The 18,188-nt window shown below is 47.2% G+C and overlaps 1 protein-coding gene across 3 annotated transcripts; it reads left to right on the top strand.

Annotated features, from left to right (window-relative positions):
* The first annotated feature begins 1,820 nt into the window (after nucleotides 1-1,820).
* tnni1d (troponin I, skeletal, slow d) lies at nucleotides 1,821-5,956 on the top strand. 3 transcript variants are annotated; one of them, NM_001002629.1, is made up of 9 exons: nucleotides 1,848-1,857; nucleotides 1,926-1,984; nucleotides 2,276-2,279; nucleotides 2,389-2,424; nucleotides 2,537-2,578; nucleotides 3,597-3,728; nucleotides 3,825-3,914; nucleotides 5,009-5,191; nucleotides 5,299-5,956. In NM_001002629.1, exons 2-9 carry the CDS (start codon nucleotides 1,977-1,979, stop codon nucleotides 5,398-5,400), a joined length of 597 nt encoding a protein of 198 aa, NP_001002629.1. In that variant the 5' UTR covers nucleotides 1,848-1,857; nucleotides 1,926-1,976; the 3' UTR covers nucleotides 5,401-5,956. The 3 variants fall into 3 exon arrangements, with proteins under 3 accessions (XP_073802033.1, XP_073802034.1, NP_001002629.1); XM_073945932.1 differs by having other exon boundaries at nucleotides 1,821-1,857; nucleotides 1,926-2,279; nucleotides 5,299-5,490; XM_073945933.1 differs by lacking the exon at nucleotides 2,276-2,279 and having other exon boundaries at nucleotides 1,821-1,857; nucleotides 5,299-5,490.
* Nucleotides 5,957-18,188: the final 12,232 nt, after the last annotated feature.

Genomic DNA, 18,188 nt, shown 5'->3' on the forward strand with positions numbered 1-18,188 from the left:
GTTGACCTTGACGAACACAAATGTTACTTGAATGTAACAAACGCCAACTGTTGTGGCGTGAAACGCTCGAGGAAACTATCGTTGAATGGTTACGTAATGACGTTTATTGAACTTTGTACTATACCATGTAAAACAGGAACATTCAAAAAGCAACTCAAATAAACACCTTAATCATATTATTGTCTTATTTAGACTAAAGCAAATAATTAGATTAAAGATGTCCATGTAAAAGCAGTCAGTGATGCATTAAGCCATCAGTGGTGACTGAGAGGATACTATAATATCAGTGGTGAGCAAGCTCTTCATGACTGTGCTAGCATCATGTTTCAGAATAAATAGCTTAAGCACCTGTCACGGATTGTGGAAGCATGTCAGTAAGGTCATTTGTCTGCTTCCTTCCATTGTTTTCTTTCCTTTGTTTTATAATCCTTAATGAATGTGTGTGTTTGAGGTGTAACAATAAACCATATTGAAATCGGCATCAAATATTTATTCATACTGAAGACTTTACATTGAAATAATGTCAAGTGTTAGTTAGCACAGTTGATACTTTTTTGCTTATTTATTATACAGATTTGACCTTTAAGTTGACCATATGCAGTGAAGAAGTTGCGCATAACAGGCATGTTACTGATGTTGCATAGCATTTCGCTAGCTAATTTCCCAACCTTATAGAAGGTGAAAAGGTTTTTTTTTTTAATTGTAGTAAATCCATGATTCATTTTCATAAGAGACATCAGTGTTGTTAGCAGATCATACAAAAAACTATGATTGAAAGTATCTATATGACTATTAAAGGGAAAACTTCCTTCCTGAACTTCCTTCCTCACTGCTTCCTCACATTCAAGTGGTTCCAAAACTTTGAGTTTTAAAAATTATTCTGCTGATATTTTGAAGAAAGCTGAAAAATATTCCATAGTAGAAAAAACAAATATGATGGAAGTCAATGGTTACAGGTTTCCATCTTTTTTCAAAATATCGTTATTTGTGTTCAACATAAGGAAAATAAGACAAGCTTACATTTTGGGTGAACAATCCCTTTTGTTTCACTAAAACTGTCTACAATCTTTTCATATTACTTAAGGAAAAATACCTTTTCATGCAAGAATCAGGAGAAGGATTGATTTTTTTATTAGATAAACTATAAAAAAAAAATTATCAGTAGCCAAGATTCAGCATTCTGGCATTAAATATTTTGGTCACCCTTTATTATGATGGTCCGTTTGTTGAATTTAAGTTACTTTGCATCTACATGTCAACTTCTCATTAGATTTTAAGTAGACTGTTAGGTTAGTGTTAGTGTACGTTGACATGTACTTGCAAAGTTTTTTATAGTCAGTTAAATGTCTGTTGAAGGAGCAGAATAAACAGATATTTAGCAGAAGGCCTACTAATACTAAAATGGTCCATCAAAATAAAGTGTTACCTTATTAAACGTTTTTAGTGTGTCAACAAGTTAAAAAAAAATTTACTCATTTTATGCACAATAATTTAGTTTTAGATTTGATCAACTTCAAAAAACAGAAGTATGTTTTGTTTTGCTTACAACCCATCACAAAATATTATAAGAGGTGATCAGCATGAGGATGATAAATATTGATGGTGTCAAATTTTTGTTTGTTTATGTTTGTGTTTAGAAACTCGGTTGCAGTCCAAAGAAAAGTCTCTGTATATTTTTGTGTATTGTTGTATTGTCACAGCTTTGCGGCTGCTGATATTTCATCTCTAGAACAGTGCCAAGGCATTTTTGGCAACAGACACTATATCTGCCAGCCAGTGGTGGCTGGGCTATAAAATCCTTTGTCTCACCCTGTTGTTCTGCCTCCTGTCCATGACCATCAACCGGACAAAACACAGGTACAGCATCTATGCTTACAGTAGGTTAAACAACTGACTTTGTCTTGAGACTCTTTGTTATTTTGTAGGTTACATCTGAAATCTCAAGTTGAATATCTATTTAAGTCGGCGAGTTAACAATGGGCGAGTAAGTAAATGTTTTTTTTTTTCCATTTATAATGCATAAAGCAGTTTATATTTGTTTTTTGTAAATATTTAAGTTCTCTAAGTTACTACTGAGCTTAACCTTCGTTATACCCTATAATCAAAGAGACATATTGATAATTTGGGGCAATGTGCATCAATTGATCAAACTAAAAATGCATTATTTACTGAAACAGATGCTTGACATAACTTTAGTCTTTATTTAACATAATAAAATATATGCTTTAATGATGGCTGTTTTCATTTTTGGTTGTTAACAAAATGATACCGACAGTCCGGTAAGCATTAATTTTCATTCTGTTTTCCATATTTATTAAAAGAAATGGACATTGCTTTTAGTATTTATGTAATTTTTAAAAATTATTATTTATACTTTTTATATGGCAGATACGAAGGCCTGGAAATCCAAAAGTGGACAACAAAGTATGTCTTGGTTTGTAGAGCAACATTATGGTAATATTATACCAGTATCTCATACCAAAATCTCTCTCTCTTTCTCTCCCCCCCCCCACTACTCTCTCTCTCTCTCTTTCAGCCAAAGTCCAAGATTTCAGCATCACGGAAGCTTTCTCTGAAGGTTTGTTTTCCTTTTATAATTAAAATTTTTTTTCGCTACCTCTTTGACATTTGTATCAGTTCTTACATTGAACTTTTTGCTCCTTAGTTTGCATAAAAAGTATTTATTATTACTGTACTTATACATTTTATACAAATGCCTTATTCTGTATGACCATACTCTACATCTCTTAATTCTATCCTGTACTTACGTATTTAACCACTATAACAACTACATCAATACTTGTTAATATGCAGCAAATTGGGCATTTATTGAGGCTTATATTAAGACTAAATGGCCTAGATCCTATAGAATATCTATGGAGGGATCTGAAAATGGCTGTACACGGTCACTTTCCATCCAATCTAAAAGAGCTTGAGAGGTACTGCAAAGAGGAATGGGCAAAAAAATCCCAAAGACAGGTGTGCCAAGTTTGTGGCATCATATTCAAAAAGACTTGAGGCTGTAATTGCTACCAAAAATGCATCGACAAAGTATTAAGCAAACACTGTGAATACTTATGTACATGAGAGTTTTCAGGTTTTTTATTTTTTATAAATTGGCAACATTTCATTTCATTTTCTTGTCGGCTTAGTCCCTTTATTAATCTGGGGTCGCCACAGCGGAATGAACCGCCAACTTATCCAGCAAGTTTTTGCGCAGCGAATGCTCTCCAACTGAACCCATCCCTGGGAAACATCCACACACACATTCACACACACACACACACACACACACTTATACACTTTGGACAATTTAGCCTACCCAATTCACTTGTACCGCATGTCTTTGGACTGTGGGGGAAACTGGAGCACCCGGAGGAAACCCACGCGAAGGCAGGGAGAACATGCAAACTACACACGGAAACGCCAACTGAGCCGAAGTTCGAACCAGCGACCCAGCGACATTCTTTCTGAGGCGACAGCTCTACCTACTGCTTCAGACTTTTACTTTCCAGATGCACTGCATGTGTTTCCCATTCTAGAGTGTTACATGTTTGTTGTGAAATTGGTAATAAAGTTCTTCTATTTTCAATTAGATAATGCTTCTTAACAGAGCGATGGAAGATTTGGAGAGAGAGAAACAGGAGAGGCTTGAAGAGAAAAATTGCTACCTTAAAGAAAAACACCCTCCTTTACAGCTATCTGGACTCTCACTAGAGGAGTTACAGGTGATAAATTCAAGAAGAGGATATCTGAATTAAAAGCTGTTAGCTAAACATGCTCTTAAACAGCTGTGTTTATTAATGTTGCATTTTCATCTTTAGAATCTGTGTAAGCAACTTTATTCCAAAATTGACACAGTAGATGAAGAGAGGTACGACTACGAGGATAAAGTAAAAAAACACAACAAAGATGTAAGTATAAAGCAAATAAATAAGGAGTATTCAGGATATACCAGGGGTTTTAAATTTGGGTACATTTACATAATAATTAAATAAAACACTTTCCTTTGTGCTTTTGTACAGTTTTCCACACATATTGCAGTGGTATCAAATTGATCTCCATTTATGATGTATAACACATGTCAGGCCAGTAGTGGACATGAATTTGCTGAATTTTAAACTACATGCAAACTTAATCTTATTGTCCACATGTCTATACACAGATGACGTAATATGTACATATAACAGTTTTCACAAAATCATGTTTTTTGTAGTTTTCAAAGACATGAAAACAGTATAGATTTTCTAAAAATTGCACTTTCGATTTTTTTTTTTTTAACTGTGCATTTTTGGCCACCGAAAAGAGGATCGGAAGTGGGAAGGGAAAGGAAAGAAAAACAATCATTTTTTTTTTCCATTTTAGTTGAAAAAATTGTTATGGTAATGTTCTCCCAGTTATAGATGTTAGTTTATTGATAAGGCAACACAAAAGTCAAATAACATTGGAGTTACATCCATCTCGAATAGCCACCTTTACACAAAAATATACAAAATTTGTACAAATCACCTTGTGCTTAGCAACTTGTCATTGAGGCAGTACCCTTAAAATCACAACTGTGTACCTCATTAACTTTCATTTTAGTACTTTAGAGTCGCAATAAATAACCTTAAGGTACTATTATGAATATTTATATTTTAATATAGTAGAACTTTCCCATTAAAACACTGTGCCTGTGAAAAACTATTGTATCCTGTAAAGTACAGTTTTTGCTAAATGATTAATGGAAGTTCTTACAGTCAGCATTTCCTCAGGTATTATGGGTTTATTCTTCATGCTTGCATAGTTCAGAACTTGTGGAGCTGCTCATCGATGGATTTGTTTTTCAGTATTTGGACTTTGGACTAAACTGAACTTGAACAGAAAACTGGACTGACAGTTTCAATTTACTATATCTTCTATGTTAAGCTGTTTTGACTTTAAAACTGCTATAAAAATACAAATTTATTGAATTGAATTGAATTATGCACTCCCTGTAAATGAAAATGTTGCATACTCTTGATTTTAGATAAATGAGCTTAAGTTGAAAGTTCAGGATCTTGGAGGGAAGTTCAAGAAACCTGCCTTAAGGAAGGTGCGTGTATCTGCTGATGAGATGATGCGGGCCCTGCTTGGATCCAAACACAAAGGCTCTATGGACCTTCGTGCAAATCTAAAGTCAGTCAAAAAGGAGGATATCAAACAAGAAAAGGTAAGGCAAAACACAAAACCGAAAAGCTAATAATTAAAAACATAAAACTCCACATTATAGCAATAGGTGGCATCAAGCACTACGCATTGCTCTTTTGTCTCAAACAGGTTTTGACCAGTGAGGTTGGTGACTGGCGTAAGAACGTGGAAGCTATGTCTGGAATGGAGGGCAGAAAGAAAATGTTTGATGCTGCTGGTGGAGGCCAGTGATCCTCTTCTTGAAAGCAAACTGACCTTCAGAATGGCCCGGGTCTTGACAGAGGAGATCTAAATGAGATTAAAAAGTTTTCTGGCTTTGTTGATCATTCTGAGCTTCTAAATTTTTTGCCAGTTCATATTACTTGCAGATGCATTATGTTTTTCCTTTTAAGTATTAGTTGACCGAACTATTTATGCCACTAACATGCATGTTAATCCAAATGAGAATTATGTTCTCATTTTAAATAAAAGAAAGCACAAAATTTGAAATTTTAGAAGAATGTTGATATAGCTTGTTGCTGTACAAAGAAGGTCAACAATAACCTAGGGGCTTTAAAAATGCCAAAAAGCACCATAATGGTAGTTCATTCTTCTATACATACTGTGAAGAACACAGATGATTCTGAGGCTTACACTGTAATCTGCATTCTGTATAAACTTCTGTAATTTCACTTTAAAATGCATGTATATTGACTATATAAAGCTTAGTATACGTTAGACAGAGATATGTGAATGTTTGTGTGTGCTACATTGAAGTCTTAAGTTAGCATTAAATGCTGCAGTATTAGCAGAACATGACTCAAACTCTTTTCAACCCTCCTTTTTTTGTTTTTCAAACACAATATTTTGGTAAAGCATATATGTACATTATTAGACAGTGTTCCAGTTGAGACCAGCTCATTTGGGTCCAAGTCAAGACTGGGGTATGAGAGGTCCGAGTCGAGTTTGAGTCCATCAAAGAGAATATTATGAAATTATGTATTTTCCTGACACTTAATCTACCTATACAAAATATAGCAAGTTTGGGAAGCCTGTCCTGTCTGACTGAATATAAATTGAATCAAATGGAGACTAAAACATACCAGCACAATAAATAGTTTTTCCATTAACAGCTGTTTAAAATGATATATATATCATTATATATATATATATATATATATATATATATATATATATATATATATATATATATATATATATATATATATATATATATATATATATATTATCATCATAAATCTTTTTGTTTAACTAAACAATTTGTGCTCTGGCCTTTTGTTTTGGTGGCAGAAGCATCATAGAAGACTTAACACAGAAGGAGCTCCCTCAAATTCTGGGCAGCTAAGTTGTTCAGGGCTTTGTAGGTAGACAATAAAATAAAAAAGTGTATCTGATATATATAGAGAGCCAATGCAATAATGAAAGAACTGGAGCAATATCATCATATTTCTTTGTTCTAGAAAGCACTATGGCAGCTGATTTTGAACCTACTGCAATTTGCTAATTAGGCCTACAGGGCAACTGCCTAGTAACGTATTACAGTCATCATATTTTTGCATTATTTATGCTTTTCTGCATCAGACAATGATAGCATATGTCAAAGTTTGGCAACATTTTTAAGATAAAACAAGTTTCACCGATGCTTGAAATCTGGCCTTTAACGAGAGGTTGCTATCAAAAATCACCCCCAAATTTTTGACTGAAGATGAGGACTGAACTGAGAATCCATCAAGGATTAGACTAATCAAATGATTAGTGTTCTAGGTTTTGCGGGTGAGGTTTTTGGGTCCAAAAAATTAACACGAATATAAAGCTAAATTATTTCAAGTGAAACATATTTTGTGTATGGGCTATGTTTTGGATGTGGTTTGTTTGTTGTTTAGGAGCTGGACCACTGCCTTTGTTAATGTAATATGGTGTATAGCATTAGAAAAAAAACCCCAAAAATTACTTAAAACACGTTTTATAAAAAATGACTGAAAATCCATCTTTAATATGAATTGTTAAACTTTAAAATAACAGTGCATATATGATTAGTCATACAACTGACGTATCATAATGTATTGGAGTTATATACAACAGGCACGCCGGCCCACAAGAAGGCAAGGTCCGTCCACAGGTTAAAATTACTTGCTGTGTGCCAGTGCGCGATGTCCATCTGGGACCTCGATTGTGTATCCGATGCTGAAGTGGAGCAGTGTGACCACGGCTGTTTTTCTGAATCACTCCAGACAGGTCAACATTGACGAGGCGTGTTCTCGGGAAAGGTGCATGCTAGTGGCGACCAAGTCCAGCTCCACAGTGAGAAAAGAGATGTTTGGTACAAGGGAGAGTTTGTTTTTTCCCTGTTCACCTGTAACCCCAATCGGCTCAGGTGTGAGAGCTGTGCATTAACAATTGGCTCCGAGATTGAACTAGCATTAGCCTATTGTCAAGGTAATTGAGAATGCAAATGCCATACTGCTAGAGTGGCAGTAAAGCACACTCTATGACCTTTGTAAAAGCTTGTGGGAACATGGAATGGGAGACGGGGCTAAATCCGCAAAGTGGAGGCGTCTTGCTAGCAGAGGTTGACCACAATCGCTATCTCAACCTACGGAATGGCTACGTACCCCCTGTCAAAGCCTTCCAAGCCCATGTAAGTTCCTCATGCTTTTCCGGAAAGAAGGAGACAGGGGGCTGAGAAGGTTTTATCATGGCCTCCACGTAGCACCTGTCTAAATTGTCTTGAAACTGATGAGCCAATTAGGGCTATATCAGTCGGCTGTGTGAGTTAGCTCGTCAGAATTGTTGCTTCAGACCTAATCTGAGACCTGGAGAACCCTTTCTTCTTAGCTGACTTCCGAATGAAGAAAGCATTCCTTTTACCAGTGCGAGGGAAGATGTTATAGTGGCAGTCGAGCTGGGTTTCCCAGGTGTTTCACAGGTGTTCCAAAGAGCAGTTTCAACTGGAGCAAAATTCCCTAAGAGAGCACAGTCGTGCAGCACATGTTTTTAAAGATGTCATTTCGTTTCTGGATGTGGTGGTTTCCTCGTCCCGGATGACAGGCACGAGTATTACATCACATGCTTGTGGGTCCAACATGTTGATGCGTTGCTCGCGGACAGTTCTTGCCCGCACTGCGATAGCTTGACTGTTGCGCAACTGAGGTCGCGGCGAGCTCTTTTATTAGGGCAAGTCACCCCTGCTGCTCCCCGCCAAGCGGTTAGCACTCGGGCAGGCCTAAGGAGTTACAGTGGGGGCTAATTCGTCGCCTTCAGGCCTGCGGACCCCTCGCTCCTCATCAGTGCGCTCTGTTTCTGCTTCGAGTGCGAGCGCTGGTCCATCCTCCAGGCTGGCCGCGCTCTCATTAGATGACACCGGGGACGTGATGTCCATCGAAGCATCGGAGGGCGGGTTGACATGCTCCGATGAAGATCCGGACCCCCTGCCACCTTCCGGGGCTTTCAGCGAGGTTTCGGACCTGGAATCAGACATGTTAGCCGTGTTATCCCGGGCTGCTTCAGCCATGGGACTGGAGATGGCTTGTCCCCCAGAACCATGGCCGGATTGCTTAGACGGATGCTACGTGGGGGTGAAGAAAAAGGCAAAGCTTTCTAGAGCCCCCGTCCCCTTCTTCCCGGAGGTACACAGAGAGCTCACGCAGGCATGGAGGGCACCTTTATCTGCCCAGACCTCGTTCGCTCCCGCTCTCACCTCTCTCCATGAAGGAGCGGCCAGGGGTTATGAGGCGATTCCCCAGGTGGAGCACGCTATCGTGGCCAATCGCGGCCAATAGAGTGTCCACAGAGCCACTCTACTTGGAGAGGTCCAACCAAACTCCCGTCCAAAGCGTGCAGGTTTTCTGAGTCTCTCACGGCCAAAGCCTACACCGCTGCAGATCAGGCCGCCTCTGCTCTGCACGCTATGGCCACTTATCAACGCTACCAAGCCGAGAAGCTGGGTGAGATGCAAGAGGGAGGGTCTACCCCAGGCTTGATGCATGAGCTCCGCATAGCTACTGATTACGCTCTCATGACCACCAAATCAGCTGCCCGTGCCCTGGGGAAGACGATGGCCACATTAGGCGTCCAGGAACGCCACCTCTGGCTGAACTTGCTTTCTCAATGCTCCCATATCTCAGGCCAGCCTGTTCGGCGACACTGTTGGGGAGTTCACCCGGGAATTCTCTGCGGTGAAAGAGCAGTCCAAGGCGATGGGGGAGGTCATCTACCAGCGGGCTCGGAAAACTGCTCCTCCCGCTGCCCCTTCCGCTGCGGCCGCTCCTAGCCGAGGGCGTCCACCCGCGGCTTCAACATCTGCTCCGCTGCCCGCTCCACCGGCCAAGCGAGCAGTTTCCTCTCTCTCCGGATGCGCAAACCCGAGCACTGCCAGTCTGGGACGCTCCGCCTTCCAGCTCGCTGCACCGGGACTCTTCCCCTCCGGCCCTTAGAGTGCAGCAGAACGGACTCTTTTCTCTCACTCCGGCCTCACCACGGGATCCAGGGAGGAAGGTAATAGAGATAATTAGATCTTATTTTCTGCTCTTCCTTGGGCCGCACCGCTTCCCAGGATGAGCACTCCCATCCCGAGCTGCCCCTCCGCTGGCACATCAGCAATCGATCCGATGGTGCCATTAGCGCGTGCTCTGTCAGATTGGTTAGCACTGCCCAGTGCGTCGTGGTGGCTCATACGGACGGTCAGACTCGGCTACCCGATACAATTCGCCATTCGCCCTCCCAAGTTCACGGGTGTCCTTTTCACGAGGGTCATCCCCGAGAATGCCCCTGTCTTGCGAGAGGAGATTGCTGTCCTCCTGGCCAAGGATGCAATCGAGCAGGTCCCTCCAGCCGAGATGAGGTCCGGGTTTTACAGCCCGTATTTCATTGTGCCCAAAAAGAGCGGGGGGTTAAGGCCAATCCTAGATCTGTGCAGACTGAACTGTCATTTACACAAAATGCCATTCAGAATGCACACACAGAAACATTCGAGGTTACAGAAGTAACCCTTCGTTCCCCGAGGAGGGGAACGGAAGTGCCATGAATGGGAGGATTCGGATCAGAAGCCGCTTATCTGGAGAGTATTGAACGGGCCAATGAATGAAATTAATTGGCAGCGTAAGCTTGCGCAGGTGTGCGACATCTGCAATTATCTCAGCATATAAGCACACCTGAAGCCAGCAGACGCCATCCTTTTAAGCTGAAGAGACTTTCAAACAGCTAAGGGACAGTCATTATGGCGACGGAATATGGCACTTCCGTTCCCCTCCTCGGGGAACGAAGGGTTACTTCTGTAACCTCGAACGTTCCCCTTCGGTTGGGGAACTTCAGTGCCATGAATGGGAGAATATGGAAAGCGCCATAATGACTGCACCTTACCAACACCCCCGATGAGGAGATAGTCAAGCAAGCGTGACGCACCCACATCATGGGGGGCGCGGTCCTCCAACGTGTCCCTGGCCCTAATTTATCCTACTTCAACAGAAGTTTTACGGATTTAGATATATTTTTTGGGAAGTCGTGAGCATCTAGATAATTCTAGGAAATACGACAGTACGTTGGGAAGCGTGCAATCCCGATAGGGAGGACGCTGCGGAGGCCATCCGTTACCCAAGGGGGGGATAGATGGCAGAATTTACCAATGGACTAGCCCTAAAAAGGGGGAGTACGCATAGCAAAAGAGTGGTTAGCGGAGAGGGAAGACACGGGTCCGTCCAGGGGGGGGGACTTAACCGTGGCGGAATAAGCATATGGGATCGCCTAGTGGGGATCACGCATAGCAGGCACCTATACCCAAAACGCGGGCTGACCAGCGGGCAGACCTACAACGTAGTGGGCCAGCAAGTGACTCCTCCGCTGAGTCAGTGCTGGGGGCCACGGAGGAATCTGCAGGGCTCACCTGACGGGGAACTTTACTGACAGATAAAAAAGGCGCACGTACCTCCGTGTTAGGGAGAATGGCGCCGCAAGCGTGTTTCAACACCCTACCGAGTTGTCTCCTCAATCACCAAAGGGTTACCTAATACCCTTGAGGAAACCGGCTCCACTCGCAGATTGTAAAACCTTGCAAATGTGTTGGGTGTCGCCCAGCCCGCAGCTCTACAGATGTCTGTTAGAGAGGCGCCGCGTGCACGCGCCCAAGAGGATGCAACGCTCCGAGTGGAGTGTGCACAAACTCCCGGGGGACACGGCTGACCTCGACTCGAATAAACGAGTGAAATGGCATCCACAATCCAGTGGGATAATCTTTGTTTTGATACGGCACTTCCCTGCTGCCGACCGCCATAACAGACAAAGAGCTGCTCAGATGATCTAAAATTCTGAGTACGGTCCACATAAATGCGCAGAGCGCGAACTGGACAAATTAAAGAAAGGGCTGGGTCTGCCTCCTCCGGGGGCAGCGCTTGCAGGTTCACTACCTGATCTCTAAAGGGGGTGGTAGGAACCTTGGGCACATAACCGGGGCGGGGTCTCAGGATGACGTGAGAGTAATCCGGCCCGAATTCCAGGCACGAGTCACTGACCGAAAATGCCTCCAGGTCCCCGACCCTCTTGATGGAGGCCAACGCAACCAGCAGAGCTGTCTTCAGGGACAGAAATCTTAGAGATACTGATTCGAGTGGCTCAAAGGGATCGGATCGCAGACTCGTGAGAACGAGGGCGAGATCCCAAGAGGGCATGAGAGGGGGGCGAGATGGATTAATTCGCCTAGCACCCCTAAGGAACTGGATGACCAGGTTATGCTTTCCCACGGTGCCGCCAGCTACCGCGCTATGATAAGCGGAGATGGCGGCCACGTAAACCTTGAGAGTGGAGGGCGACAGCCTGCTGTCCAACTTCTCTTGAAGGAAAGAGAGCACAACACTAATCTGGCAATTTCGGGGGTCTTCTCTGCGAGAGACGCACCATTCAGTGAATAGACTCCACTTCAGGGCGTAGGCGCGCCTCGTGGAGGGGGCTCTAGCCTGAGTGATGGTATTAACCACCGCAGTCGGTAGGTTACCTAAGTCTTCCTCGCGTCTAGGGACCACACGTGGAGGTTCCAAAGATCGGGGCGAGGGTGCCAGATGGTGCCCTGTCCCTGAGAGAGTAGGTCCTCTCTCAAAGGGATCCGCCAGGGGAGGGCCGTCGCGAGGAGTGAGAGCTCTGATATCCAGGTCCGGTTGGGCCAAAGGGGCGCAACTAGCAGAACCTGTTCCTCGTCCTCCCTGACCTTGCACAGAAACTGCGCGAGCAGGCTCACTGGGGGAAACGCATACTTGCGCATGCCCCGAGGCCAGCTGTGGGCCAGTGCATCCGTGCCGAGAGAGCCCTCGGTCAGGGAAAAAAACAACTGGCAGTGAGCGTTCTCGGGGGAAGCAAACAGATCGATCTGGGCCTCCCCGAATCGCGCCCATATCAGCTGAACAGACTCGGGGTGGAGTCTCCATTCTCCAGGGCGTAACAGCTGTCGTGAGAGCGCATCGGCTGCACGATTGAGCGTGCCTGGGACGTGAATGGCGCGCAGCGATTTCAGCCGCGGGTGACTCCAGAGGAGCAGACGGCGGGCGAGCTGAGACATGCGGCGAGAGCGCATACCCCCCATGCGGTTGATATACGCCGCCGCCGCCATACTGTCCGTCCTGACCAGCACGTGTTGCCGCTCCAGCACCGGTAAAAAGCGGTGGAGAGCGAGGAACACTGCCAACAGCTCTAGGCGATTGATATGCCAATGCAGCTGGGCACCCTTCCAGAGGCCCGCAGCCGCATGCCCGCGACACACGGCCCCCCAACCCGTGTTGGAAGCGTCTGTTGAAACAACAACATGGCTGGACGCCTGTCCTAGAGGCACACCGGCCTGTAGGAACGAGGGGTCGTTCCAAGGGCTGAGGGCGCGGCGACACAGCGCAGTAACCGAGACCCGGTGTGTGCCCGCGTGCCATGCGCGTCTGGGGACCCGATCGTGAAGCCAGTGCTGAAGTGGTCTCATATGGAGCAACCCGAGCGGCGTGACGGCGGCTGCGGATGCCATATGCCCCAGGAGCCTCTGAAAGAACTTCAGTGGGACCACTAGTTTGCTGTCGAGCTCCCTCAGACAGTTCAGCAACAGGCGAGCGCGTTCCTCGGAGAGGTGCGCTACCATGGTGATCGAGTCCAGCTCCATCCCGAGAAAAGAAATCCTCTGCACGGGGGCGAGTTTGCTCTTTTCTCGGTTGACCTGAAGCCCCAGTAGGCGGAGATGCCGAAGCACCTTGTCCCTGTGCATAATCAATTGCTCCCGCGAGTGGGCTAAAATCAGCCAGTCGTCGAGATAATTGAGTATGCGAATGCCCGCGAGCCGAAGGGGCGCTAGGGCACCCTCCGCGAGTTTGGTGAAGACCCGCGGAGACAGAGAGAGCCCGAAGGGGAGGACCTTGTACTGCCACGCTCGACCCTCGAACGCAAACCGCAGAAATTGGCGGTGGCGTGGAAGAATGGAGACATGGAAATACGCGTCCTTCAGGTCTATGGCTGCAAACCAATCCCGAGGACGAACGCATTGGAGAATGCGCCTCTGCGTGAGCATTCTGAACGGCAGCTTGTGCAGACAGCGGTTCAAAACGCGCAGATCTAGGATTGGCCGTGACCCACCGCTCTTTTTGGGTACGATGAAGTATGGGCTGTAAAACCCACTCTCCATCTCGGCTGGAGGAACCGGCTCGATTGCACCCTTCGCCAGGAGGGCAGCAATCTCCTCTCGCAAGACAGGGGCGGACAGGGGGTTGACCCTGGAGAAATACACGCCCGTAAACTTGGGGGGCCGTTTCGCGAACTGAATCGCGTAACCGAGTCTGATTGTGCGTATGAGCCACCGCGAGGGGCTGGCCCGCGCTAACCAGGCAGGCAGAGCCCTCGCTAATGGAGTCATCGCTACAATCGCTGACGTACCAGCGGTGGGGCAGCGCGGAGTGGGTGTGCTGATCCGGGAAGCACGAGGGTCCCGCGGAAGAGCTGGAGGAGAGCGATTCGCTCTGGCTCCGCACCCTGACTCCGGAGAGGGGGCTGGAGGGCTGAGGAAAGGGAGACCGTCCCCCCAGCGCTCGTGAGCCACTGGCGAAGCACGTAGAGTCTGCGAGCCGGAAGGCAGCGCGTCCCGGACTGGCAGAACTCGTGCAGTCACATCCGGGGAAGGGAAAAAGTGCTCTTTACTGATGTTTTGGTGGCACTGAAAAGTACCGTTGTTATCGGGGCCCCGCCCTCCAGCGGGGAAAGAGCAAGTTTCCTCTTCTCCGGATGGCCTGTCTCAGGGACGCTTCGCGGTCCGTTTACCGGACTTAACGGCGCCCTGGGCAGGAGGGGCTGCCTGCTTTCGAGGTGAACGCCGCGCCCGCTTGGCCGGAGGCGCAGGCGGGGGCGGGGCAGCACTCGTTGGCGGGCGCCCTCGGCGAGGAACAGCGGAGGTGGATGGCTCGGCGGGCGGAGCGGGCTTACGGCCACGCCGATAGATGACATTGCCCATCGCATCCGACTGCTCTTTCACCGCCTTGAATTCCTGGGTGAATTCACCGACGGTGTCGCCGAACAGGCCAGCCTGGGATATGGGCGAGTCAAGAAAGCGAACTTTGTCAACGTCGCGCATATCGGCCAGGTTTAGCCAGAGGTGGCATTCCTGAACCACAAGTGTGGACATCGTCCTCCCCAGCGCACACGCGGCGGACTTAGTAGTCCGAAGAGCATAGTCGGTCGCGGTGCGCAGCTCATGTAATAAGCTTGGGTTGGACCCGCCCTCGTGCAGCTCGGCCAGCGCCTGCGCTTGGTAGCGCTGGTAGGTGGCCATCGCGTGCAAAGCAGAAGCAGCCTGGCCCGCAGCCTTATAAGCTCTGGCTCCGAGGGAGGCAGACAACCTACAGGCTTTGGACGGGAGGCGGGGCAAACCCCGCCACGTAGAGGCGCCGCGCGGACAAAGATTGACCGCGATAGCGCGCTCCACTGACGGGATCGCCTCATACCCCCTGGCAGCTCCGCCGTCAAGGGCGGTGAGGGCGGAGGCACTCGCAGCACGGGCAGAGAAAGGTGCCCTCCAGGACTGCGTGAGCCTACTGTGCACTTCCGGGAAGAAGGGGACGAGAGGCTTCGAAGGCTTCGCCTTCTGGTCCTCTACGTAGCACCCATCTAGTCGGTCCGGCCGCGGAGCTGGGGGATAAACCATCTCCAACCCCACGGCCGAAGCAGCCCGGGAAAGCACGGCTAACATGTCCGCTTCAGGATCCGATTTGACAGCGCTCACCTGCCCGGAGGGGGCGAGCGGGTCCGGATCTTCGTAGGACAGTGAAAGCCCACCCTCCGATGCCGCGGAGGACATCTGATCTCCGGTGTCAGCGAGTGTGAGAGCTACCATCTGGTTAGACGGATCACTCTCACCACCCGAAGCTTGGATGGAGCGCCGTGAGGAGCGAGAGGTCCGCGAGCCCGTGGGCGGCGGATTAGCTCCCGCTGAAACCCTCAGATCTGCCCGAGCGCCCGCTGCTTTTTTAGAGCAGGAGGCAACTGGGGTGGCTCGCTCTCTTGCGAAAGTTAGCCGCGATCTTAGCTGTGCAACGGTCATGGCATCGCAATGATGACATGAACCGCCCGCGAGCACCGCATTAACATGCTGGACCCCCAAACATGCAATGCAGTGATCGTGTCCATCATCCGGAGACAGGAAACCCCCGCATCCAGAAACGCACAGTCGGAGCGCCATCCTGAAAAGGACGTGCTGCACGACTGTGTTGCTCTTTTAGGAAAGTTGCAACTATACGCACCGCTCTGGAGGACCGGACCCAAAGAACCGCAGGCAAGGGAGTAACCCAGCTCGACCGTCTGCCACCGCGAAGACCCACTCTGGACCGGGAGACACACTCGTTCGCTCTGAAGTGCTGATCAGCAAGAGGAACCCTCATCGACTCACTCAGAAAGGATCTGAAGCGAAAAGGATGGCGTCTGCTGGCTTCAGGCGTGCTTATATGCTGAGATAATTGCAGATGTCGCACACCTGCGCAAGCTTACGCTGCCAATTAATTTCATTCATTGGCCCGTTCAATACTCTCCAGATAAGCGGCTTCTGATCCGAATCCTCCCATTCATGGCACTGAAGTTCCCCAACCGAAGGGGAACGCTTAATTCAGAGCGTCCATCCAAAGGATTGGTTTGCAGCCATAGACTGGAAGGAAGCATATTTTCACGTGCGTGGCAATACAAAGTCCTCCCCTTCGGGCTCTCTCTGTCTCCGCGGGATTTCACCAAGCTCGCGGAGGGTGCCCTAGCGCCACTGCGCCTTGAGGGCATCCGCATACTCAACTATCTCGACGACGGGCTCATTCTAGCCTCATCTCGTGATCAGCTGATTATGCAAAGAGACAAATTGCTTTGGCACCTCGACCAGTTGAGGTTTCAGATCAACCGAGAGAAGAGCAAACTTTGCCCTGTGCAAACTTTTGCCCTCTTATCTCGGGCTGGAGCTGGATTCGGTCGCTATGGTTGTGCGCCTCTCCGAGGAGCATGCCAGGCTGATGCTTTCCTGTGTAAACGAGCTCCACAGGAAGATAGGGGTCCCACTGAAATGTTTTCAGAGGCTCCTGGGGCATAAGGCATCCACAGCCGCTGTTACGCTGCTCAGTTTGCTTCATATGAGACCACTTCAACGTTGGCTTCTCGATCGAGTCCCCAGACGGGCATGGCGCACGGGCACGCACCAAGTGCGCATCACTTTGCTGTGTCTCCGCACCCTCAGCCCGTGGACGGATCTGGTTTTCCCACGGGCCAGGGTGCCCCTAGGGCTAGTATTGACAACTGGCGACGGTGGCTTATATCAACCGTATGGGGGGTATACACTTCCGCCACATGTCTCAGCTCGATCGCCGTCTGCTCCTTTGGAGTCATACGAGGCTGAAATCGCTGCGTGCCATCCACATCCCGGGCGAGCTCAACCGTGCAGCCGATGTGCTCTCACAGCAGCTAATGTCTCGGGGAGAGTGGAGACTCCACCCCAAATCGTCCCGCTGATATGGGCGCGCTTCGGGGAAGCCCAGTTAGATCTGTTTACTTCCACCAAGAACGCACATTGCCAACTGTTTTATTCCCTGAACCGAGGCCCCCCTCGGCACGGATGCACTGGCTCACAGCTGGCCATCGGGCAAATATGTGTTTCCCCCAGTGAGCCTAATCGTACAAACTTTGTGCAAAGTCAGGGAGGACGAGGAGCAGGTCTTGTTTGTTGCGCCTCTCTTGCCCTACCGGACCTGGGTTTCGGAGCTCCCACTCCTCGCTGCGACCCCTCCTTGGCGCATTCCCCTTAGGGAGGACCTCCTCTTTCATTAACGGGGCACCATCTGGCACCCAGGCCCAGATCTCTGGAACCTCCAAGTGTGGTCCATAGACGGAGCGCGGAGGCTTAGGTGACTTACCGCCCGCGGTACTTAACACCATCACTCAGGCTAGAGCACTCTCTACGAGCCATGCCTACGCCCTGAAGTGGAGTCTACTCTGAGTAGTGCGCTTCTGATAAGGGATTTCTTTTAAATAACATAAAAAAGGAAGTAATGTAACACTGTTATCCACTTTTGATCTAAGGCGTCAGCAAGATGCCTTCCAAGATGCAAGTGACACCATTGGACATTTTCTCTCACTTTTTTTTCTTTGTAACTCTGTATATGGTTGTGTGTAAAATGCCAAAAGATCAAAAAATTCTGGATTAATGTAATCAATTTAACATACAATCGCTTCACTCTAAAAATTGCTATGCAATTTTGATCTACATTTTAGCTAAATAAATTTAAACATAAATATTAAATATAATCTTACAGTATGTAATTTTTTTTATGGATAATAATAATGTTAGTGCTTAATTTGTTTCGTTCAGTCAGTTGCAATATGATCTGTCATCCATTCTTACTTTCAAGGCTAAATATGATGTTTCTGTTTGGTAAATCAGATAGCACCCACTAAGCTGGTTAAAGATGTAGACCACATTCCATAGAGACAGTAGTGAATAAAAAAGTTAAGCTGGTCATTGTTTCAGCATAGCAGAGTTCATGTTGTAT

Source organism: Danio rerio, chromosome 4 (assembly GCF_049306965.1).
Source record: "Danio rerio strain Tuebingen ecotype United States chromosome 4, GRCz12tu, whole genome shotgun sequence".
NCBI classification, from domain to species: domain Eukaryota; kingdom Metazoa; phylum Chordata; class Actinopteri; order Cypriniformes; family Danionidae; genus Danio; species Danio rerio.

Coding starts and splice junctions, on each gene's coding strand:
- tnni1d (NM_001002629.1), top strand. Junction 3,915..5,008: donor TAAAAAAACACAACAAAGAT/GTAAGTATAAAG, acceptor TCTTGATTTTAG/ATAAATGAGCTTAAGTTGAA. Junction 5,192..5,298: donor AGGATATCAAACAAGAAAAG/GTAAGGCAAAAC, acceptor TGTCTCAAACAG/GTTTTGACCAGTGAGGTTGG.